Genomic DNA, 19,038 nt, shown 5'->3' on the forward strand with positions numbered 1-19,038 from the left:
ATAATAAAAAACTGACTCCAATTGTCTGTGTGACTGTGTGTAGGTGTGCATTTTATGTATAAAAACCAAACACACGTTATTTTGCAAGCCCACCTGGGATCTACTTCAAATGTTTTAACACTTGAATATGGTCTTAAGGAGAAGATAAATAAGGACTCTATACTAGACTATTTGTTACAGTTTTATTCTCTGAAAGAAAAATTTATAACCTGAAATAAATCTGATACTGCTCCTAAACACACTTGAGGGTTGATTAATAACAGAACTATCCATACCCTTTACTTCAACTTATCTTCCCTCTTAAAGTCACTGCCTACTTCTTTAATCAATTTTTTATCTCAGAAGATAAAAGCTCTGGAAGCGTTTTATCCAAAGCAGTTTCTTGTCCCTACCTGTTAGGTGAGGAACACGGTTCTGGATCAGAGGCAGAGGCCGAAGGAGAGGTGACTTTGGCGTTTTCTAGATCTTCATTCTCTAGAAAAATCAGAGAAAGAAAAAATTCAGTATCTGAGAACACAATCATAATTACCTTGTATCTTTAAAAAAAATCTAGCAGTTTCAACCAACTTCCCCTTTCTAAAAATATTCTGGGCATAAACTTTATACCCTAGGAGGCCCAGCACATAAATTATTCAAAGTCATCATATTCATGTATTCTCAGTCATAACCCATTCTTAAAAAATAAGTCATTTTCTAAAATAAGCCCCCATAAAATTAATCCTAATTTAAGAATCATATTTCTCAGAAAGCAAATGGTTAAACTATGCAGAACAGAGAAGGTATAGTGGGATGTAGGATTAAATGAACTGAATTTAGTGTCAAAGTGTAGAGTATCACTTCTGCATTCAATAAGCTCAGATCACTGTATTCAAGCTCAGGTAAAAGACTTTCATAATTTCATTCATTTATTCATGCACTTATTCACCAATAATTAAATAACTAGGTGCCCTCAAAGAGTATATAGGTGAAATGCATAATAAAGGCCACGTGCCAGCTCACAAGAAGCCTAGGGCTGGCATTATCATTGCCACTTTGCAGGTAAGGAAACTAAGGCACAGAGATAGGATTCAAACCCAGGTAGCTGTGCTCATAACCATCAGGTGATAACTTAGGGTGTTTTTTTTTTTTTCTCTTACCAAGCTGTGATTTGAGGGTGATACTTAGTTTATTCATTTAGCTTTTCCTTAAACACTCAAATGGCATATGGTTCAGTGCATTTAGGCAGCCCCTCATTTAATCCCCTTTAGTTAAGACAGCAAGAAACTGAAGCCTCACGTCCATTTCTCAATACAAAATACAACTTACTGAAATAAACCTCAAACGCTAGAAGTGTCAGAGTTTGGTAGCAAAATAAAAGTGAAAATGACAGGCAAATATTTGTCATCTAATCTTACTTAATCTAGTCTCACTTTTTGTATGTAAATAAGATCTGTTTTTCTTTTGGTCAATTTATAGGTGGAAAGAGCTCAGGGGCCAAGCATGGTGGCTCATACCTGTAATCCTAGCACTTTGGGAGGCGAACCTGGGAAGATCGCTTGAGGTCAGGAGTTCGAGACCAGCCTGAGCAACAGCGAGACCCCTGTCTCTACAAAAAGTAGAAAAATTAGCTGGGCATGGTGGTGCACACCTGTAGTCCCAGCTATTCAGGAGGCTGAGGCAGGAGGATTGCTTGAGCCCAGGAGTTGGAGGTTGCAGTGAGCTAAGATGGTGCCACCGAATTCTAGCTTGGGTAACAGAGCAAGACCCTGTCACAGAAAAAAAAAAAAGACAGAGCTTCTGCCAGTTTTCCTCCTAACAAAAGAACTGAGTATGAGACTCTCATCAGCTGTTTCTATCTCTGCCACTCTGTAAAGAGACCCATTTCACTTAGGGATAATGCAAATACAAAGTTCCCTGCTATGTTGACCTAAGTGAAATCTTCTTCCTAATAAATTTTACTCTTTGATCACTCCTCCCCACAATACCCTTTCAAATGTTTACACTCTGCTGTCACATTTCTGTAAGTTCCTCCTCCCAGGCTGCTTGTCTCTACACCACCTGGCCTCTGACCATGCTGGCCTTGTTGCTGTTCCACTTAGTTGATTCCTTTTAAACTGAGGAGCTAGAACAAACAACTTTTTCAGGTGTGTTCCACTCCATGCAGAGTACACTGACAATCACTCCTTAATAAGGACACAGTATTTCTTGACATAATACCCTAATCAGGCACTAGATTTTTTAACTGCAAACTTTGTTGGCCTAAATAAGTCAATCAAGATCTCTAGGGCTTATAAAAATAAACTTTTTTCCAAGCCCACTCTCTCTTATGCTCTAATTTTGAAATAGACTTTTGGAAAATAATTGACTTTTGAACTTAAATTCAGGACTTCACATACCCATATTATTTCAAACTAACTTTTTGAAATTACACTAATAATGCTTTGTTCATTGTAAAAAAAAAATACAGATAAGAAAACATTTTGCATCTACCCTTCCAGATTTTATTTCCTTTTTAAAAAATTTGAATATACAAATAGTCCATTATTCACTGTAGAAAAATCAGGAATACAGCAAAACAAGAAATTAACTAACCATAACCCTACTAACTTAAAATAACCACTGTTAACATTTTGATGTATATCCTTTCAGAAATATATTTATATACATACACATAGGTATATATTTTTATATATGTATGTATATGTACATGTGTGTGTTTCTGAAAGGACATACACCAAATGTAAATAAACATTTTTCATGAGCATTTTTAGGGTCAATAAAAATAGGATAATATTGTAATTTTAAATGGCTGCACATTATTTCAATAGGCTATCGATTCTTTCTTTAACCAATCCCCAAGCTAGTGATTGTCTCAAATCTTTCATTGTTTTAGACAAAGATGCTATGTCTTTCACTGTTAAAGACAATGATGCTATAATAGAGGTACATACAACCCTTTCTTAAGAACTTCCCGTCCACAGCCTTGGAAGTGGTGGTTTCTCACACCAAGGTATGCCGGCCATAGCTCATTGGTTTTGGGTGAACATCTGCCCAAAAGCCAGTCCAGTTCTATTCTCTAAAATCTGGAGTTGGTACCAGAGACCAAAACATACTGTAGAGAGCCTTGGTCAGGTCAGGTGCTAAGCCTGCCATTTGGAGAAGCCTTCACAGGCCATTAAAAGCAGATAACTCAGCAGAGAAAATAATTTTCAAACAGAGGACAATGATGCATTCGAGCAAAAGGAAAGAGAAACGAAGGGACCCATGGGTCCAGGAGGGAAACAGATTCAGAGAGGCTACCTGGCCACTTTGTAAGCCCATGACGTCCAAGTGTGCCCCCACAATTGGGGTCTGTAAGAGGCCTTACATACTAACAATGAGCTCTTTTCTTCTTACTTTTTATTGTGAAATGTACCATACATATGAAAGACTGCATGAAAAGAAGACACAGAGCTAAAATATGAATAATATAAACATCTGCATACTCACTAACTAGGTGAATTATTAGTACGTTAGAATTCCCCTGCCCAATGCCCCTTCCCAAACATATATTCTCTGTTCTGAATTTTGGGTCAATTATTCTTTTTTTCTTCTTTATATATTTTAATTATATGAACTACTTCTGTTTAAAAACTTTATTGTAGGAACTGTTAAACATACACAAAATTAGAGAATAGTACAAAGACTCATTACCTCTCTTCTCGATCAGATTTTACTTGTTCTTGTTTCATCTATCCCCACCTCCCTGCCCTGCCCCCACACAGATTATTTAAAGCCTAGACATCATTGTATCCACTATTACATCCATTTAGAATAAATCTCTAAAGAAAAAGACTTTCAGCATAGGTACAACATTATTACTCCTACAGAATTAGCAATTCCTTAATATCATGTAATACCAGTCCATGCTCAAATTTCTCAATTACCTCACAGAATTTCTTTTTAAGAGCTGGTTTGTTTGAATCAGGATTCAAATAAGGTTCACACACTAAATTAAGCCTACATGTCTCTTAAATCTCCTAATCTATATCAATTCTCACCTCATTGTTCTGTATACGATATATTTGTTGATATTTTTAAAAACTGACCTGCATATTTTCCCAAATTCTGAATTTGGCCAATTGTGTTTTGAGGGCATCACCTAACAGATTCTTCTATCCATGCATTTCTCGTAAACTGGTCATAGATACAGAGCTTTGCTGTCTAGTACAGTAGATACTAGCACATGTGGCTAAATTTAAATTAATTAAAATTAAAATTTAAAATTCAGTCTACCGGTCTCAACCAGCCACATTTCAAGTACTCAATAGCCATGATCTGCTAATGGCTATTATAGTGGACAGCACAGAAACATTTTCCTCATCAAGCAAAATTGTATTGAATGGTGTTGATCTAGAGGCTTGACTAGATTCAAGTTCAGTTTTGTTCTTGCAAGAATACTTCAGACGTGGTATGTGTAATTCCTATTGCATTACACCAGGAAGCACATAACCTATGGTTGTCACAGCTTTAACGAAGTAAAGGTTGATCACTGGGTTCATGTTTTCAACCTAATCCGCTATCAAGCTCCTCATTATCCTTTCACCTAATGACTTTAGCAGGCATTCGTAATCACGGTCTAAAATAGATTTAAAATGATATTTAGATATTAGATATTAGAAATTAAAATAATTTCATTAAAACTGGAATATGATTTTTCCAATTCTAGCACTTTCTACAACCAATAGTTGGAATTCTTCTGTTAATAAAAAAACTTTCCCTCATCAACCATTTGACTACTCCGAAATAGTCATAAAAGAAGGGTAGGATAAGGGACAGATTATTCACCAATTGCCAGAATACTGAGTTCAAATCACAGCACCCTCCAAAGTTGACCAATAATTTGTTTTTTGAAATATTGTTATAAACACATGGATTTTAACATATTTTACGTGTTTCAAGTTTTTCTAACTTTGGCCTGTGGGAGCTCCTTAAAGATGGCTCCTGTGTCCTTTTAAGATGAGTCCAGCAGTCTTGCTTATTGCACAAGTTCCAAGCTCAGCTTATAAATGTCCTGTCCCAGACCTGGAATAAGCCATTTCTCTAAGGAGTCCTGGTTCATTCTCATGGGAAATGGTATTTAGAGACCACAATCAAGGTAAAATATTATACCAACACACACATACATGAACCCATATATCATGAACATCATATATGAATATCATATATATGTACATATGTAAAATAAATTCATCCAAACACTTTCAATTCAGATTACATGATTTCTACTTAACTTTATTTCTATATTTGTAATTCTTAGTATTTTTGTAGAAAATACTGGGATCTTAATAATATTCACATATATACATATCTGTTTTTTTCTACAATGTAAACATAATAGTTTAAAAAGAATAATAATATTATTACTAAGAATATGGTTAATGATGTGGAGGTTAAGATTTACTTGTAGTTCTTTTTGTTCTTATGATATATATATCCAGTTGGCATGTTCTGTCAAATTTTACTGTTTTAAAGTCACTTGAAATAATAACTATGCATCTGGTCATGCCACCATGACCATGTGGCTATGCCACAAAGTTCATTTGTTTCATTTTGGTTTTGACTGTTAAAAATTCCTGTGGATTTATTCATTATTTATGGTGATATAAATCATTTTCATATTTCCAAAGTCAAAACCTTTTTTTTAAAGGGAACATTCAGAGAAATATAACCTGTCTCCTTAGCTCTTATCTTCTATCATTTCTTTAAGAAAACATAAGCAAATATACAGTTGTCCATCAGTATCCACAGAGGACCGGTTCCATGTCTACCCTTGGATACCAAAATCTGCCCATACTCAAGTCCCAACATCGGTCCTGTGGAATCCATAGATACAAGAAGATAGCCTTCCATATACTGGACTTACATGGAAAATACTATATTTTAAATCTGCATTTGGATGTGGACATGAGCCCCTGGATACAGAGGGTCAATGTATTTATCAAAAAAAAAATCTGCCTATAAGTGGACCCAGGGTAAACTGTATATGCATATATTCCTATATTACCCCCTTTCTTAGATTAAAAAATACACATTCTTCTGCAACTTGTTTTTATCACTTAACAACATAGCCTAGAGGAGCTTCTACATTGGTGCAAGACATCCACATGCCAGAAGGGTGATATACCCCAACTCCACAGGAACAGAAGCTCCTGCACTCAGGACCCTTCCAGACCTCCCCCATGTATCTCTTCTGAATAATATCCTTTATGATAAACCAGCAAACAAAGGCAGAAACTCTCCAAATGTCTTCCAGTAATGTCCAAGTTTTATTCCAGTGTCATAAAAAAACACCAGTGACCTATCCAGGACAACCTCCAGGGACCCGAAGACATTTACTGAAGGAGCTGTGTTAAGTTTTCATAACATCTGCTATCAAGCAAAAATGAAGAGTGGCTTTCTACTTGGTTGAAAAACAGCTGAAAAAGAAATACTAAAGAATATTAATGGGATCATGAAACTTGGCCTCAGCCAATTTCAAATGTAATTCAAGTTCTGTGGTATAGGATGATGCTGTGGTAGGCATTCTGACAGTAACAAAAAATTTACAGTTCTCAGCAGCTCTTCATCTTCCAATAAGTATGACAAATCATGAAAAAAAATGAACGGATTAACATGGTCATTTATGAGTTAGGTCTGAATAAAGTGGCAGACTCCAAAGTTGGAACTCAATTCATTCACAGTATATCTGGAGAAAATCTCTTAATAAAAGATTACACAGACCTTCCTCTTACTTTTTATTTATAATGTTACGGTATATATTTAAAGTGTATAATATGTTTTAAATACAGATAGTGAAATTGTTACTATAGTCAAGCAAATTAACATATCCATCATCTCACAGTTACTCTTTCTTTTTATTGTGGCAAGAGCACCTAAAATCTGCTCTTTTAGCAAAAATCCCAAATCCAATACAGTATTATTAACTATAGTCCTCATGTTGTACCTTATTAGATCTCTAGACATATTCATCCTACATGTCTGCTACTTTGTATCCTTTGACCTACATCTCACCATTTCCTCTACTACCACCACCCCAGCTCCTGGGGTGTGTTCAACCTTTTTTTAAAGATTCCACATAAAAGTAAGATAATGCAATACTTTTCTTTTTGTGTCTGGCTTATTTCACTTAGCATAATGTCTTCCAGGTTCACGCACATTGTGCCAATGGCTGGATCTCCTTTTTTAAGGCTGAATAATATTCCATAGTATATAGACACATACATACATACACACACACATACACACACACACACCATAGTTTATCCTTTCATCTGCAATGGACACTTAGGTTGTTTCCATATCTTGGCTATTATGAATAATGCTGCAATGAACATGGGAGCACAGATATCCTTACAAGGCGGTGATTTCATTTTCTTATGGTATATACCCAGAAGAGGGATTGCTAGGTCATATGGTAGCTCGTTCATTCATTTTTTCTTTCTATCTATCTATTTTAGAGAGAGGGTGTCCCTCTCTCTCTGTCACCCAGGCTGGAGTGCAGTGGTGTGATCACAGCTCACTGCAGCCTGGAACTCCTGGGCTCAAGTAATGCTTCCGCCTCAGCAACTCAAAGTGCTGTGATTACAGGGTGTTCTATTTTTAATTTGTTTAGGAACTTCCATACTATTGTCCACAATGGCTGCACCAATCTACACTAGCACCAACAGTATATATCCCTTTTCTCCACGCCCTCATCATTTGTTATTTCTTGTCTTCTTAATAACAGCCATCCTAACAGATGTCAGGTGATATCTCACGGTAGTTTTGATTTGCATTTTCATGATGTTAAGTGATGTTGAACACATTTTCATATACCTGTTCACCATCATTATGCTGTTTTTGGAGTCCATGCAAGTCCTTTTGCCTGTTTTTTAATCAGGTTGTTTTTCTGCTATTGAGTTGTGTGAGTTCTTCATAAATTTTAGATACTGGCCGAGTGCGGTGGCTCATGCCTGTAATCCTACCACTCTGGGAGGCCGAGGTAGGAGGATTGCTTGAGCTAAGAAGTTTGAGACCAGCCTGAGCAAGAGTGAGACCCTGTCTCTACTAAAAATAGAAAAAATTAGCTGGGCAACTAAAAATACAAAAAATTAGGCCAGGCGCAGTGGCTCACGCCTGTAATCCTAGCATTCTGGGAGGTCGAGGCAAGCGGATTGTTTGAGTTAAGGAGTTTGAGACCAGCCTGAGCAAGAGCAAGACCCTGTTTCTACTAAAAATAGAAAGAAATTACATGGACAGCTAAAAATATATATAGAAAAAATTAGCTGGGCATGGTGGCACATGCCTGTAGTCCCAGCTACTCGGGAGGCTGAGGCAGGAGGATTGCTTGAGCCCAGGAGTCTGAGTTGCTGTGAGCTAGGCTGATGCCACAGCACTCTAGCCCAGGCAACAGAGTGAGACTTTGTCAAACAAACAAACAAACAAACAAACAAATAATAGATATTAACCCCTTATCAGATATATGGTTTGCAAGTATCTTCTCCCAATCTGTAAGCTGCCTTTTCATTTTGTTTTCTTTGCTGTGCAGGAGATTTTCAGTTTGATGTAACCCCATTTATTTATTTTTGCTTTTGCAGCCTAAGCTTTTGGTGTGATATCCAAAAAGTCATTGCCAAAGCCAATGTTAAGGAGCTTTCCCTCTACCTTTTCTTCTAGTAGTTTTATGGTTTCAGGTCTTATGCTTAGATCTTTTATCCATTTTGAGTTGATTTTTGTGTATGGTGTAAGACAGGGGTCCAATTTCACTCTTTTTCATGTGGAAATTCAGTTTTCCCAGCACCATTTATTTTTTTGTTCTGCTTTTTTTTTTTATCCTCTTATCTTCTTTTTGTTGTTTTGTTTTTTTGTTTTTTATTCCAGCACCATTTATTGAAGAGACTATCCTTTTCCCATTGTGTTCTCTTAGTGCCTTTGTCAAAAATTAGTTGACCATGTATGGTTGGGTTTATTTCTAGGTTCTCTATTCTGTTCTGCTCTACGTGTCTGTTTTAATGCCAGTAACCATTCTGTTTTGATTACTATAGCTTTATAATATGATCTGAAATTAGGAAGTGTGATGCCTCCAACTTTTTCTTTCTCGGAAGTGTTTTGGCTATTGGGGTATTTGTGGTTACATACAAATTTTAGAATTGTTTTTTCTATTTCCATGAAGAATGCCATTAGAATTTTGATAAGGATTGTGTTGAATCTGCAGATTGCTATGGATAGTATGGACATTTGAATAATATTAATTCTTCCATTCCATGAACACAGGATATCTTTCCATTCATTTATGTTTTCTTCAATTTCTTTTATCAATGTTTTATAGCTTTCAGTATATAGATCTTTCTGGTTAAGTTTATTGCTAAATTTTTTTGATGTAATCATAAATGGGATTATTTTCTTGATTTCTTTTTCAGACAGTTCATTATTCATTAACAGAAATATAACTTATTTTTGTATGATGTCTGTATCCTGCAACTTTACTGGTTTCATTTATTAGCTCTAACAGGTTTTTTGTAGTCTTTGGGATTTTCTACATATAGGATGATGTCATCTGCAAATGGTGATAACTTCACTTCTTCCATTCCAATTTATATGGCTTTTATTTCTTTTTCTTGTCTACCTGCTCTTGCTAGCATTTCCAGTACCATGTTGAATAAAAGTGAGAAGAGTAGGCCTTGTACTGGATCTTAGAGGAAAAGCTTTCACTTTTACCCATTGATTATGATGCTAGCCTCATGTAAGCCTCATGGTAAACACAAAGCAAAAAACTATAGCAGATACACAAATGGTAAAGAGAAAGTAATCAAAACTTAGCAGTACAGAAAAATCAACAAATCACCAAGCAAAACAAGAGAGGAAGAAAGGAAAAAATAATCTACAAAACAACCTGAAAACAATTAACAAAATGGCAGAAGTAAGTCCTTACCTATCAATAATAACCTTGAATATAAATGGGCTAAATTTTCCAGTCAAAAGCACAGAATGGCTGAATGGATAAAAAAAACAAGATCCAACTATATGCTGCTCACAAGAGACTCACTTTCGCTTTAAGGACACACATAGGCTGAAAGTGAAAGGACAGAAAAAGATATTCCATATAAATGGTAACCAAAAGAGAACAGGGGTGGCTACACTTACATCAGACACAGTAGACTTCAAATCAGAAACTATCACAAGAGACAAAGAAGGCCATTATTTAATGATAAAGGGTTAATCCATCAAATTGATGTAACAATTATAAATATGCAACATCAGAGCACCTGAATATATAAAGCAAATATTAACGGACATGAAGGGAGAAATAGATAGCAATACAATAATGGTAAGGGACTTCAATATCCCACTTTCAACAACGGATAGATCAACCAAACAGAAAAGTAATAAGGAAATACTGGACTTGAACTATACATTAGACCAAATGGTCCTAACAGACATATACAGAATTTTTCCATACAACAGCAGAATACTAATTATTTTCTAGCACACATGGAACATGGAACAGAATAGACCATATGTTAGGTCACAAAACAAGTCTTAAATTTATGTCTGAAATCATATTAAGTATCATTTCCGACTACAATGGTATGAAACTAGAAATCAACAAGAATTTTGGGGCCGGGCGCGGTGGCTCACGCCTGTAATCCTAGCACTCTGGGAGGCCGAGGCAGGTGGATCGCTCAAGGTCAGGAGTTCGAGACCAGCCTGAGCAAGAGCGAGACCCCATCTCTACTAAAAATAGAAAGAAATTATATGGACAACTAAAAATATGTATATAGAAAAATTAGCCGGGCATAGTGGCGCATGCCTGTAGTCCCAGCTACTCAGGAGGCTGAGGCAGGAGGATCGCTTGAGCCCAGGAGTTTGAGGTTGCTGTGAGCTAGGCTGACGCCACGGCACTCACTCTAGCCTGGGCAACAAAGTGAGACTCTGTCTCAAAAAAAAAAGAAAAAAAAAAAAAAAAAAAAGAATTTTGGAAAACTTTCAAAGATATGAATAACCAGTGAGTCAGAGAAGAAATCAAAACGAACATTTAAAAATATTTAAAATAATATTTAAAGATATCTTGAGACAAATGACAAATAACTAGCCTAACATTATTCCTCATTACTTTTTAGTAGAGATCTTTCTTCTTTTTCAATGTCAGCATTTATTGCTATAAACTTCCCTCTTAGAACAGCTTGTTTTGTGGCAGCCAAAGAGCCCAGACCAAATTATTCTTGCTGCTTAGCTTCTACAGTGGTCCAGCCTTCTAACAATTTGGTAAGCCTCCTGTATCCATCCAACACATCCTCCTTTTGCTCAAGGTAGCCAGAATTAACTTATATTGCCTGTAACAAGAACTCTGACCAAAATTCATAGATAGAATTTGTCTCAGGCCAGAAATCTGAACTTAAAGCACCTAGATATCCTATCTTCATTTTGATCATTTTTGTTATTATAACCAAGATTTAGTGGTCACTTACTATATGCCAATTACTTTCTAAGCATTTTGCAGGCATTATCTTATTGAATATTCATTGAATCTCACTGAATTATAGAACCAGTGAAGTTGATACTATTATTTTTCCCTTTTTATAGTTTAAGAAATTGAGCTGGCCAGGCATGGTGGCTCATGCCTGTACTCCTAGCACTTTGGGAGGCTGAAGCAGGAGGATTGCTTGAGGTCAGGAGTTTGAGACCAGCCTGATCAACAGTGAGCCCCTGTCTCTACAAAAAATAGAAAAATTTGCTGGGCATGGAGGAACATGCCTGTTAGTCTCAACTACTTGGGAGGCTGAGGCAGAAGGATCACTCAAGCCCAGGAGTTTGAGGTTAGAGTGAGCTATGGTGACACCATTGCACTCTATCCCAGGCAGCAGAGCAAGATCCTGTGTCAAAAAAAAAAACAGAAAGAAAAGAAAAGAAAAGAAAAGAAAAGAAAAGAAAGAAATTGAGGCTCGGGCCAGGTGCGGTGGCTCACGCCTATAATCCTAGCACTTTGGGAGGCTGAGGCGGGAGGATCGCTCAAGGTCAGGAGTTCGAGACCAGCCTGAGCAAGAGTGAAACCCTGTCTCTACTGAAAAATAGAAGGAAATTAACCAGACAACTAAAAATATATAGAAAAAATTAGCCAGGCATGGTGGTGCATGCCTGTTGTCCCAGCTACTTCGGAGGCTGAGGCAGTAGAATTGCTTGAGCCCAAGAGTTTGAGGTTGCTATTAGCTAGGCTGATGCCACGGCACTCTACCCTGGGCAACAGAGTGAGACTCTGACTCAACAACAACAAAAAAAAAGAAACTGAGGCTCGGATAAATTATGTAACTTGTCCAAGATAATCAGTAAACAGGAGTAGGAGTAATATAAACCCAAGTCCATAGTCAGCACTCTTAATAACCACATGATACACTGACCCCTTTAAAAATATTTTTTGTGAAATGTAACATACACAGGCAAGTACCCAAAAGTGTACCGCTCAATAAATTATCACAACTTTTAAATGTCAATTTAAAGAAAAAGTAGACCAGGCTTGGTGGCTCATGCCTGTAATCCCAAAACTTTGGGAGGCACAGGTGGCAGAAGGATTGCTTGGGGACAAAAAAAAGCAAAAAAAAAAACCTTCCTCCCATGTCAATCCCTACCTCCAAAAGCAATCAATATTATTAGGTTTTGTGTAGTCTTCCAGAGATATATCATGCATATTTAAAAAAAAAGTATGCATGTTTGTGTGTGTGTATGTACACACATGTATATCTTTTTCAATTTTTTTCTATACAAATAATGAGCATACTGGACACACTATTGTGTACTTTGTTTTTTTCCACTTAAATCTCAAAGACCTTTCTATAACTACACATGAAAAGCTTCCCCATTCTTTTCTACAGCTGATTAATATTTCATTGGATGGACATTCCATAATTTATTTATTCAGTTCCCTATTGACAGACATTTACGTTCTTTCTAATCTTATATCACTAATAAACAATGCTATAATAACCTTGTGTCTATGTCATTAAACAGGAGTATGAATAAATCTACAGGATAAATTCCTGGAAGGAAGGGGTCAATGGGGCATATATTGTAATTTTGATGGATATTGACAAATTGCCCTCCACAGCATCTGTACCAATTTATACTCCCATCAGCAATGCATGAAAGTGTTTGTGTCTTTTTTTTTTTAACTGCTAGACTATGTGGGAGAAAGGGTTTGTTTCTGCATACCCTTACCAATATACTGAGTTAGCAAACTGCCGAGTGTAATTATTGATTTCCATTTCTCTCATGATGAGTTAGGTTGAGCATTTTTCATATGTTAAGAGACACTTCTCAGCATTTCAACAGCTTAATGCACACAGGAAAAAAAAAGATATTGCTTTTGATTTTTAAGTTGAAAGGAATGCCCTAAATTATGTAAGAACTACTGATAAAACAGCTTGTAATTGGATTCAGAGAGGCAGGAAGTAAGAAAAGGAGAAAGAAAAACGTAAGTTTATTTCTAGAAGTATAAAATATGGAAGATGCAGTCCTGTTTCTAGAGGGAGAGAAAACAATTATTAACAACATTTTTTGGTTCCTAAATTTATTTGGTGAAATTTAAACCACTATAAAGAAGAAAAAGCCAATTTTTCCATAGTAGAAGTTTTACTGTATCAGTCAAATAAAAGCCAATTTTTTAAGTATTCCTATAAGAGACCAGAGAAACTAGGACAGTTGTTACAAATTTAGACAGCATGTAGGAAAATGTTTTTTTATTTTAATGTATATGTATTTATTTTAGTATGTGTTAGGGAAAACTGATACATCAAACTAGTAATATTATGGATATCATTTAGACTGAAACAAAACTTTTATATCTTTTTTTTTTTTTTTTTTTTTTTTTTGGTGAAACAGAACTTTTAGATGTCAATTTAAAGAAAAAATAGACCAGGCTTGGTGGCTCATGCCTGTAATCCCAAAACTTTGGGAGGCACAGGTGGCAGAAGAATTGCTTGGGGACAAGAGTTTGAAGTTGCAGTGAGCTACAATTCTGCCACTGCCCTCTAGCCTGGGGGAGAGAGTGAGTGAGACCCTATCTCTAAAATAAAAGAAAAAAAAAAAAAGAGAAAGAAAGAAAGAAAAGAAAAAATAATAACCAAATAATACTGGAACAGTTAATTCCATATCACAGCAAAATCAGTACTAGGGTTCTTGAAGGGCCAAAATCTTACAACAAACAGAGACGGAAAAACGGAAGCTTACGAATAGTTTATAATTGATGGCCACTAAAGCAAAGATGGGGGGGGGAGCTTTCTTAAAATAATTAATTTTATATTTGGCAATGTTTTTTACTTTTTTTTACAAAGTACTGAAAGAAATATATTTGCCAATTTTTAAAATGTGAGTTTTCTTTCTCTATTACTAGAAAGTCTGGCTTCAGACATTCTGATCATGCTACATATTCAAACTTGCTGTGTGCTTTGTACTTTCTCTACAAAGAGAACCAAAAAGGTGGTTTTTTCCTAAAGCATTTGAATATCAGGTCAGGGTTCTTTAGAATAGGCCTCAGAGGATTTCCCCCTCACTAAACAGGCTGCAAAGAGATAATTAGCCTGGCCTTTTAGATTCCAGTGCAGAGGAACCAAAAGCAGGCTATGTGGTTATATAGACTCAAGAGGCTTAAACGAAAACAAATTGGCTGAATTTACATTTCAACAAAATCCAGTGGCCAAGTGATCCAATTTCTCCTCAGTCCTTATGATTGGGACATGCTCCTGAATTGGCACTCTGGTTACACACCTTTGGTTGCACTCTAGACTGAATCATGACATAACTGATTGTCTGAACGCTGTAAAAACAAAACCACTATAAGAAAAAAAAAAAACAGCAACAGGCAAACACATTTTTAACATGTTGACATAAAACCACAATAGAAGACTAAAAAAACATAAAGGCTCTTTGGCATAGAATTCCTACTCTTCTGCACCATCCAATACAGTAGCCACCAAATTTTAAATTTTAATTCATGTAAATTGAAATGGCCACAGATGTGAAACATTTCCATCATTGCAAAAAAAGATTTATTTGCACTGCTGTAAGTCCTACCTTAGAACCATGAAAAAGTTTAAATGACCTGTTCGCAATCCTCAACATCTAAATGCGTTGGTAGCTCTCTGGGTCATACACACCAAACTAAATTCTATTGCTAACTTCAGGGTCATAACAGACTTTGCTCTTTATTCTCTCCAAAGCTCTCTAAACTTGAAAAAAAAAAAAATCACCTGCCATTAGTGATGCAACACGTATGCCTCAGAGAGTTTCATGATATAAAAAATGATTTCTCTCTCCTCTTGGGAACTGAAGAACCCAGGTGCCCCAAATAAGAGACTATTAAAAACAATTTCAGGCCTGGTGAGGTGGCTCATGCCTGTAATCTCAGCACTTTGGGAAGCCAAGGTGGGAGGATTGCATGAGGCCAGGAGTTCAAGGCTTCACTGAGCAATGATCATGCCACTGCACTCCAGCCTGGCCGACAGAGTGAGATCCTTTTCTTCCGTTTCACCAAAACCTCAGTGAGCAAACAAGAAGACCCTCAAAAGGTATTCTTTGCAGAGAACACTTTAAAAATGAGTTATGATTATTCTGGATAATGACAAATTCCTGCTTTGAAGGATAAAGGTAAACTGAAAAACCAAAACCCTTAATTCAATAACAACTGAATATCCAACCTCATTTCTTACTGCTGTTTTCTGAGAGGGTGACAGAAACCTCTGTCAATTTCATTCTTTCTTAGAGCTCTATTGCTTACTCATTGTATCATTTTCTAGAGGAAGGTAGCAGAAGGATCCAATCAAATTTCCAATTTAAAGCAGTTTTTTGGGTTTACTCCCAAGCCTCTGGTCCAAGCCAAATGCAGTGTTTCCACAACGCTTTGGAAACCCAGCTTAACGCTAACCCAGGGTTTCTCAAAAGCAGCACTACTGACATTTGGAACCAGTTAATTCTTCACTGTGGGGACTGGGCTGTGCATTGCAGGATATGTAGCAACATCCCTGGCCCATACTCACTAGATGTCAGTAATAGCTGCCTCCAGTTGTGACAACCAAAAATGTTTTCAGATATTGCCAAATGTCCCCTGGGGGTGCAAAATCATTCCTGGTTGAGAACCACTGCCCTAACCCAAGGAACACTCTTGGTTATCTCAACCCTAATTCCTCACATTCATTGGATGCTCCCCCAAATCTTTTCCTTGAGACAGTCTCTCACCAGCAAACTCAGCAAATATTTGCTGAACCTCTAAAACACAACATCAAGGGCTCTAGATAAACAGGCAAGATAGATTCTGTCCCTATCTTCAAGCAGGTTTCTTAGAGGGTAAGTATATAAAGAACTGTACTAAAAGACAGCCAACTATATAATGTTTTGAATTGTTATTTTTTTTTTCCCCTGTGGAACTCTCACCTCACCAAACTGAAAACACCATGAGGACAAAGGACCATAACCTGTCCTCGAATACCAATTCTTGATTAGTGGCCAATAAAAACAATTATAAGCTTCATCATAATAAGGTGACAATTTCATATAGACATTTGTAAAAATTCTCCCTAACTTGGACAAGTTGACCTCTCTCAGCTATAGCTTGTTCCTCTGTAAAATGGGAAGAAAATGATTGACAGGATTAAATTAGAGAATACAAGTAAATCTTTTTCCACATCCTGGCACAGAGTAAGCATTCAATACATGTAGGCTACCATTACTATTATGTTATTAGCAACAAATCCTACCTAAAGAGGAAGAGCTTGCTCTGGGCTGCAATAACAAACCTCTATATGACATAAAAGGAAACTATCACCCTGCTTTCTGAGGACAAGAGGAAGGAAAGTGACCGTAAGCATTTCTACCAAAGTCCTGGGAGGAAGAAGTGAATGTAGGAACCACGTAGATGTCAGGGGGAAAAAACAGAACCACACTCAAGAGACAAACCCACTATTTCCCAATATATTCCTAGAGTTTTCTTAGGACTTTTCCATCTAAAATGCATGGGTTTGTTTGCCATAAACACAGGAGGACCTAAAAGGGAAGCAAAAAACATGCTTAATTTATACAAACTGGCACACACAGCGGACTGGTGTTTATGAGACTTATTTATACACTTTTCTGAGTGTATTTGAGAATAAACACTATTCTGAGTGTTTATTTGCTTCATATATCAGAAATTATGCTTAGCGTTTCTATTGTTATAATTTTAAATACATGCCAACAATTTTGAATTTAATACAAAACAAAAAATTCATAACAAAAAGGCAAAAATTGTCAGATGTTTTAAAGTAAGGGAAGATACAGTCATGGGAAAGAGCTGGGTGATTCACATACGTGTGTGAGAGTGAAGCAGCACTATGGGAGGGGAGATATTTGGCACAGAAGTAGGAAAGGCAAAAAGCCACCATGCTGGAAGAGCTACATTCAGGGACACCTGCTGTCATAGCACAGGGAGTTCAGCTGAGCAAAAAAAGGACCTTATTCTCATAATATTAATAGGGAACACAAGTATAGTGTGTGCTTGTGCTACGGGCTACACACCAAATGCCTTAGACATAGTGGCTCAAGTAATCCTCCCAGCAATGCTGTGAGGCAGGAAGCATCACGCTTTACAGATGAGGAACACACAGAAGTCAAGTGTCCTGCCTAACGATTCAGACTCCAATCCAGGCACCCTGGCTCTGCAGCAGTGCCTCAACCACTATCCTTTAAGGTGTCCACTTTAACTTCAGACCTAGAAAATTAATTTATATTTGCTACTTAATGAAACCAGTTCTCTCCCCTCTCCCCTTTTGTATTTCAAAACAGCGTCCTTTTAGTTGCATTGTGTGTGGTGACCATAAGGAGGCTGAAAGATAAAAGTGTGATACATGGACTCTTTTGTCTTAGGACACTGAAATAATCCACACGGAGCAACTTTTGTAGGTAGAAAGGGAGACATCGTCCTGAACAAGAGGGTGAAGGTCTTGGAGAATAAGGGAGGTCACCAAAATTCCTATTTCCTGCCTTTGCTTTGGCCAGTATGTTCCATCAAAAGACCCCAGAGCCTACCTATCCAACTCTGCTTTTCATCTCTTCCACTCTAGGAGGTGGAGAGGATGGCGGCGAGGCGAGGGGGCCTACGTGGAGGGAGGCGAGGGCGAAGTGGGGTTCCTGACGGAGAACGGCAAGGCTGCCAGCCCGGACGGGGGCAGAGAGGCGCGTGGGAAGGCTGGGCCAGGGGACAGAGGTGGGGATCGGGTGGGGAGCCAGAAGCAGGGGGCGGCGGTTCGGGTGGGCTATCTAGATGTCATCGGCAGAAGGAGGTGGGATCCGAACCCAGGCTGAAGCTGAAGAGGTGCCAGGGGCAGAGCGACCCTGTCACTACCATCTGGCTAATCTGAGAAAGGACGTCGGGCAGAAACCAAGGCATTTTGAAACAGGAGTAGAAAATAACCTCCAGCGCAGCCCAGGGCCCGGGGGGTGGCAGCGGCGGGGACAGGGGTCGCGCCCCAGGGAGAGCGGGACCCCCAAGCGCGAAGGGGCTGCTGAAGTGGGTCTGCTCCGCTGGGGAGCGCGGCGGAGGCTCGCGCCGAGGTGCGGGGCCCTGAGGCCGGGCGGCACCCACCCGCCAGCGCCCCGGTCTTGCGTACCTGAGGTGGCCGCCTGACTCTCCTCCACTCCCAAGCCGTCCCCGACGCCGCCTGCCGACCCTCGGCGGGCTGCGGGGCTCCAGAAGCCCTGCCCCTCAGCCGCCTGCAGGTCCGACATCTGCAGCCCGCGCCGGGAGCGTCTCCGCCGCCACACGCGAGTGGCTCCGGAAACAGCCGAAGGCCGGGCGAGCGGCCGCGGCGCGCGTGGAAGAGCCGAGGGAGCCCGCGAACCGGAAGGAGGGGCGCGGCGGCGCGGGAAGAGCGCGCCTGCCCCGGGCGGCCGCAAGAGATCCGGGCAGCCGAGGCTGGTGACGCGGACGCCCAGGGGTTACTGCGTGCTTTTGATCGCCTATTTTTAAAGTCAGGGTTGAAAGAACAAACAAAACCTGGGGAAGAGTCAGGAAGACAC

The 19,038-nt window shown here is 38.5% G+C and overlaps 1 protein-coding gene across 2 annotated transcripts in view; it reads right to left on the reverse strand.

The window, feature by feature from the left end:
* TMED8 (transmembrane p24 trafficking protein family member 8) overlaps positions 1–18,826 on the reverse strand; it is a 30,301-nt gene extending 11,475 nt beyond the window's left edge. The window contains exons 1-2 of one of the 2 annotated variants that reach the window (XM_069465162.1): positions 18,630–18,826; positions 393–474 (exon numbers count right to left, since the gene is read on the reverse strand). In XM_069465162.1, the coding sequence (XP_069321263.1) occupies positions 393–474; positions 18,630–18,747 (200 nt within the window). In that variant the 5' untranslated portion in view covers positions 18,748–18,826. The remainder of the gene's footprint in view (positions 1–392; positions 475–18,629) is intronic. The other variant, XM_069465161.1, reaches the window with a different exon arrangement.
* Between the last annotated feature and the right edge of the window lie 212 nt (positions 18,827–19,038).

This window comes from Eulemur rufifrons, chromosome 2 (assembly GCF_041146395.1).
Source record: "Eulemur rufifrons isolate Redbay chromosome 2, OSU_ERuf_1, whole genome shotgun sequence".
NCBI classification, from domain to species: Eukaryota; Metazoa; Chordata; class Mammalia; order Primates; family Lemuridae; genus Eulemur; species Eulemur rufifrons.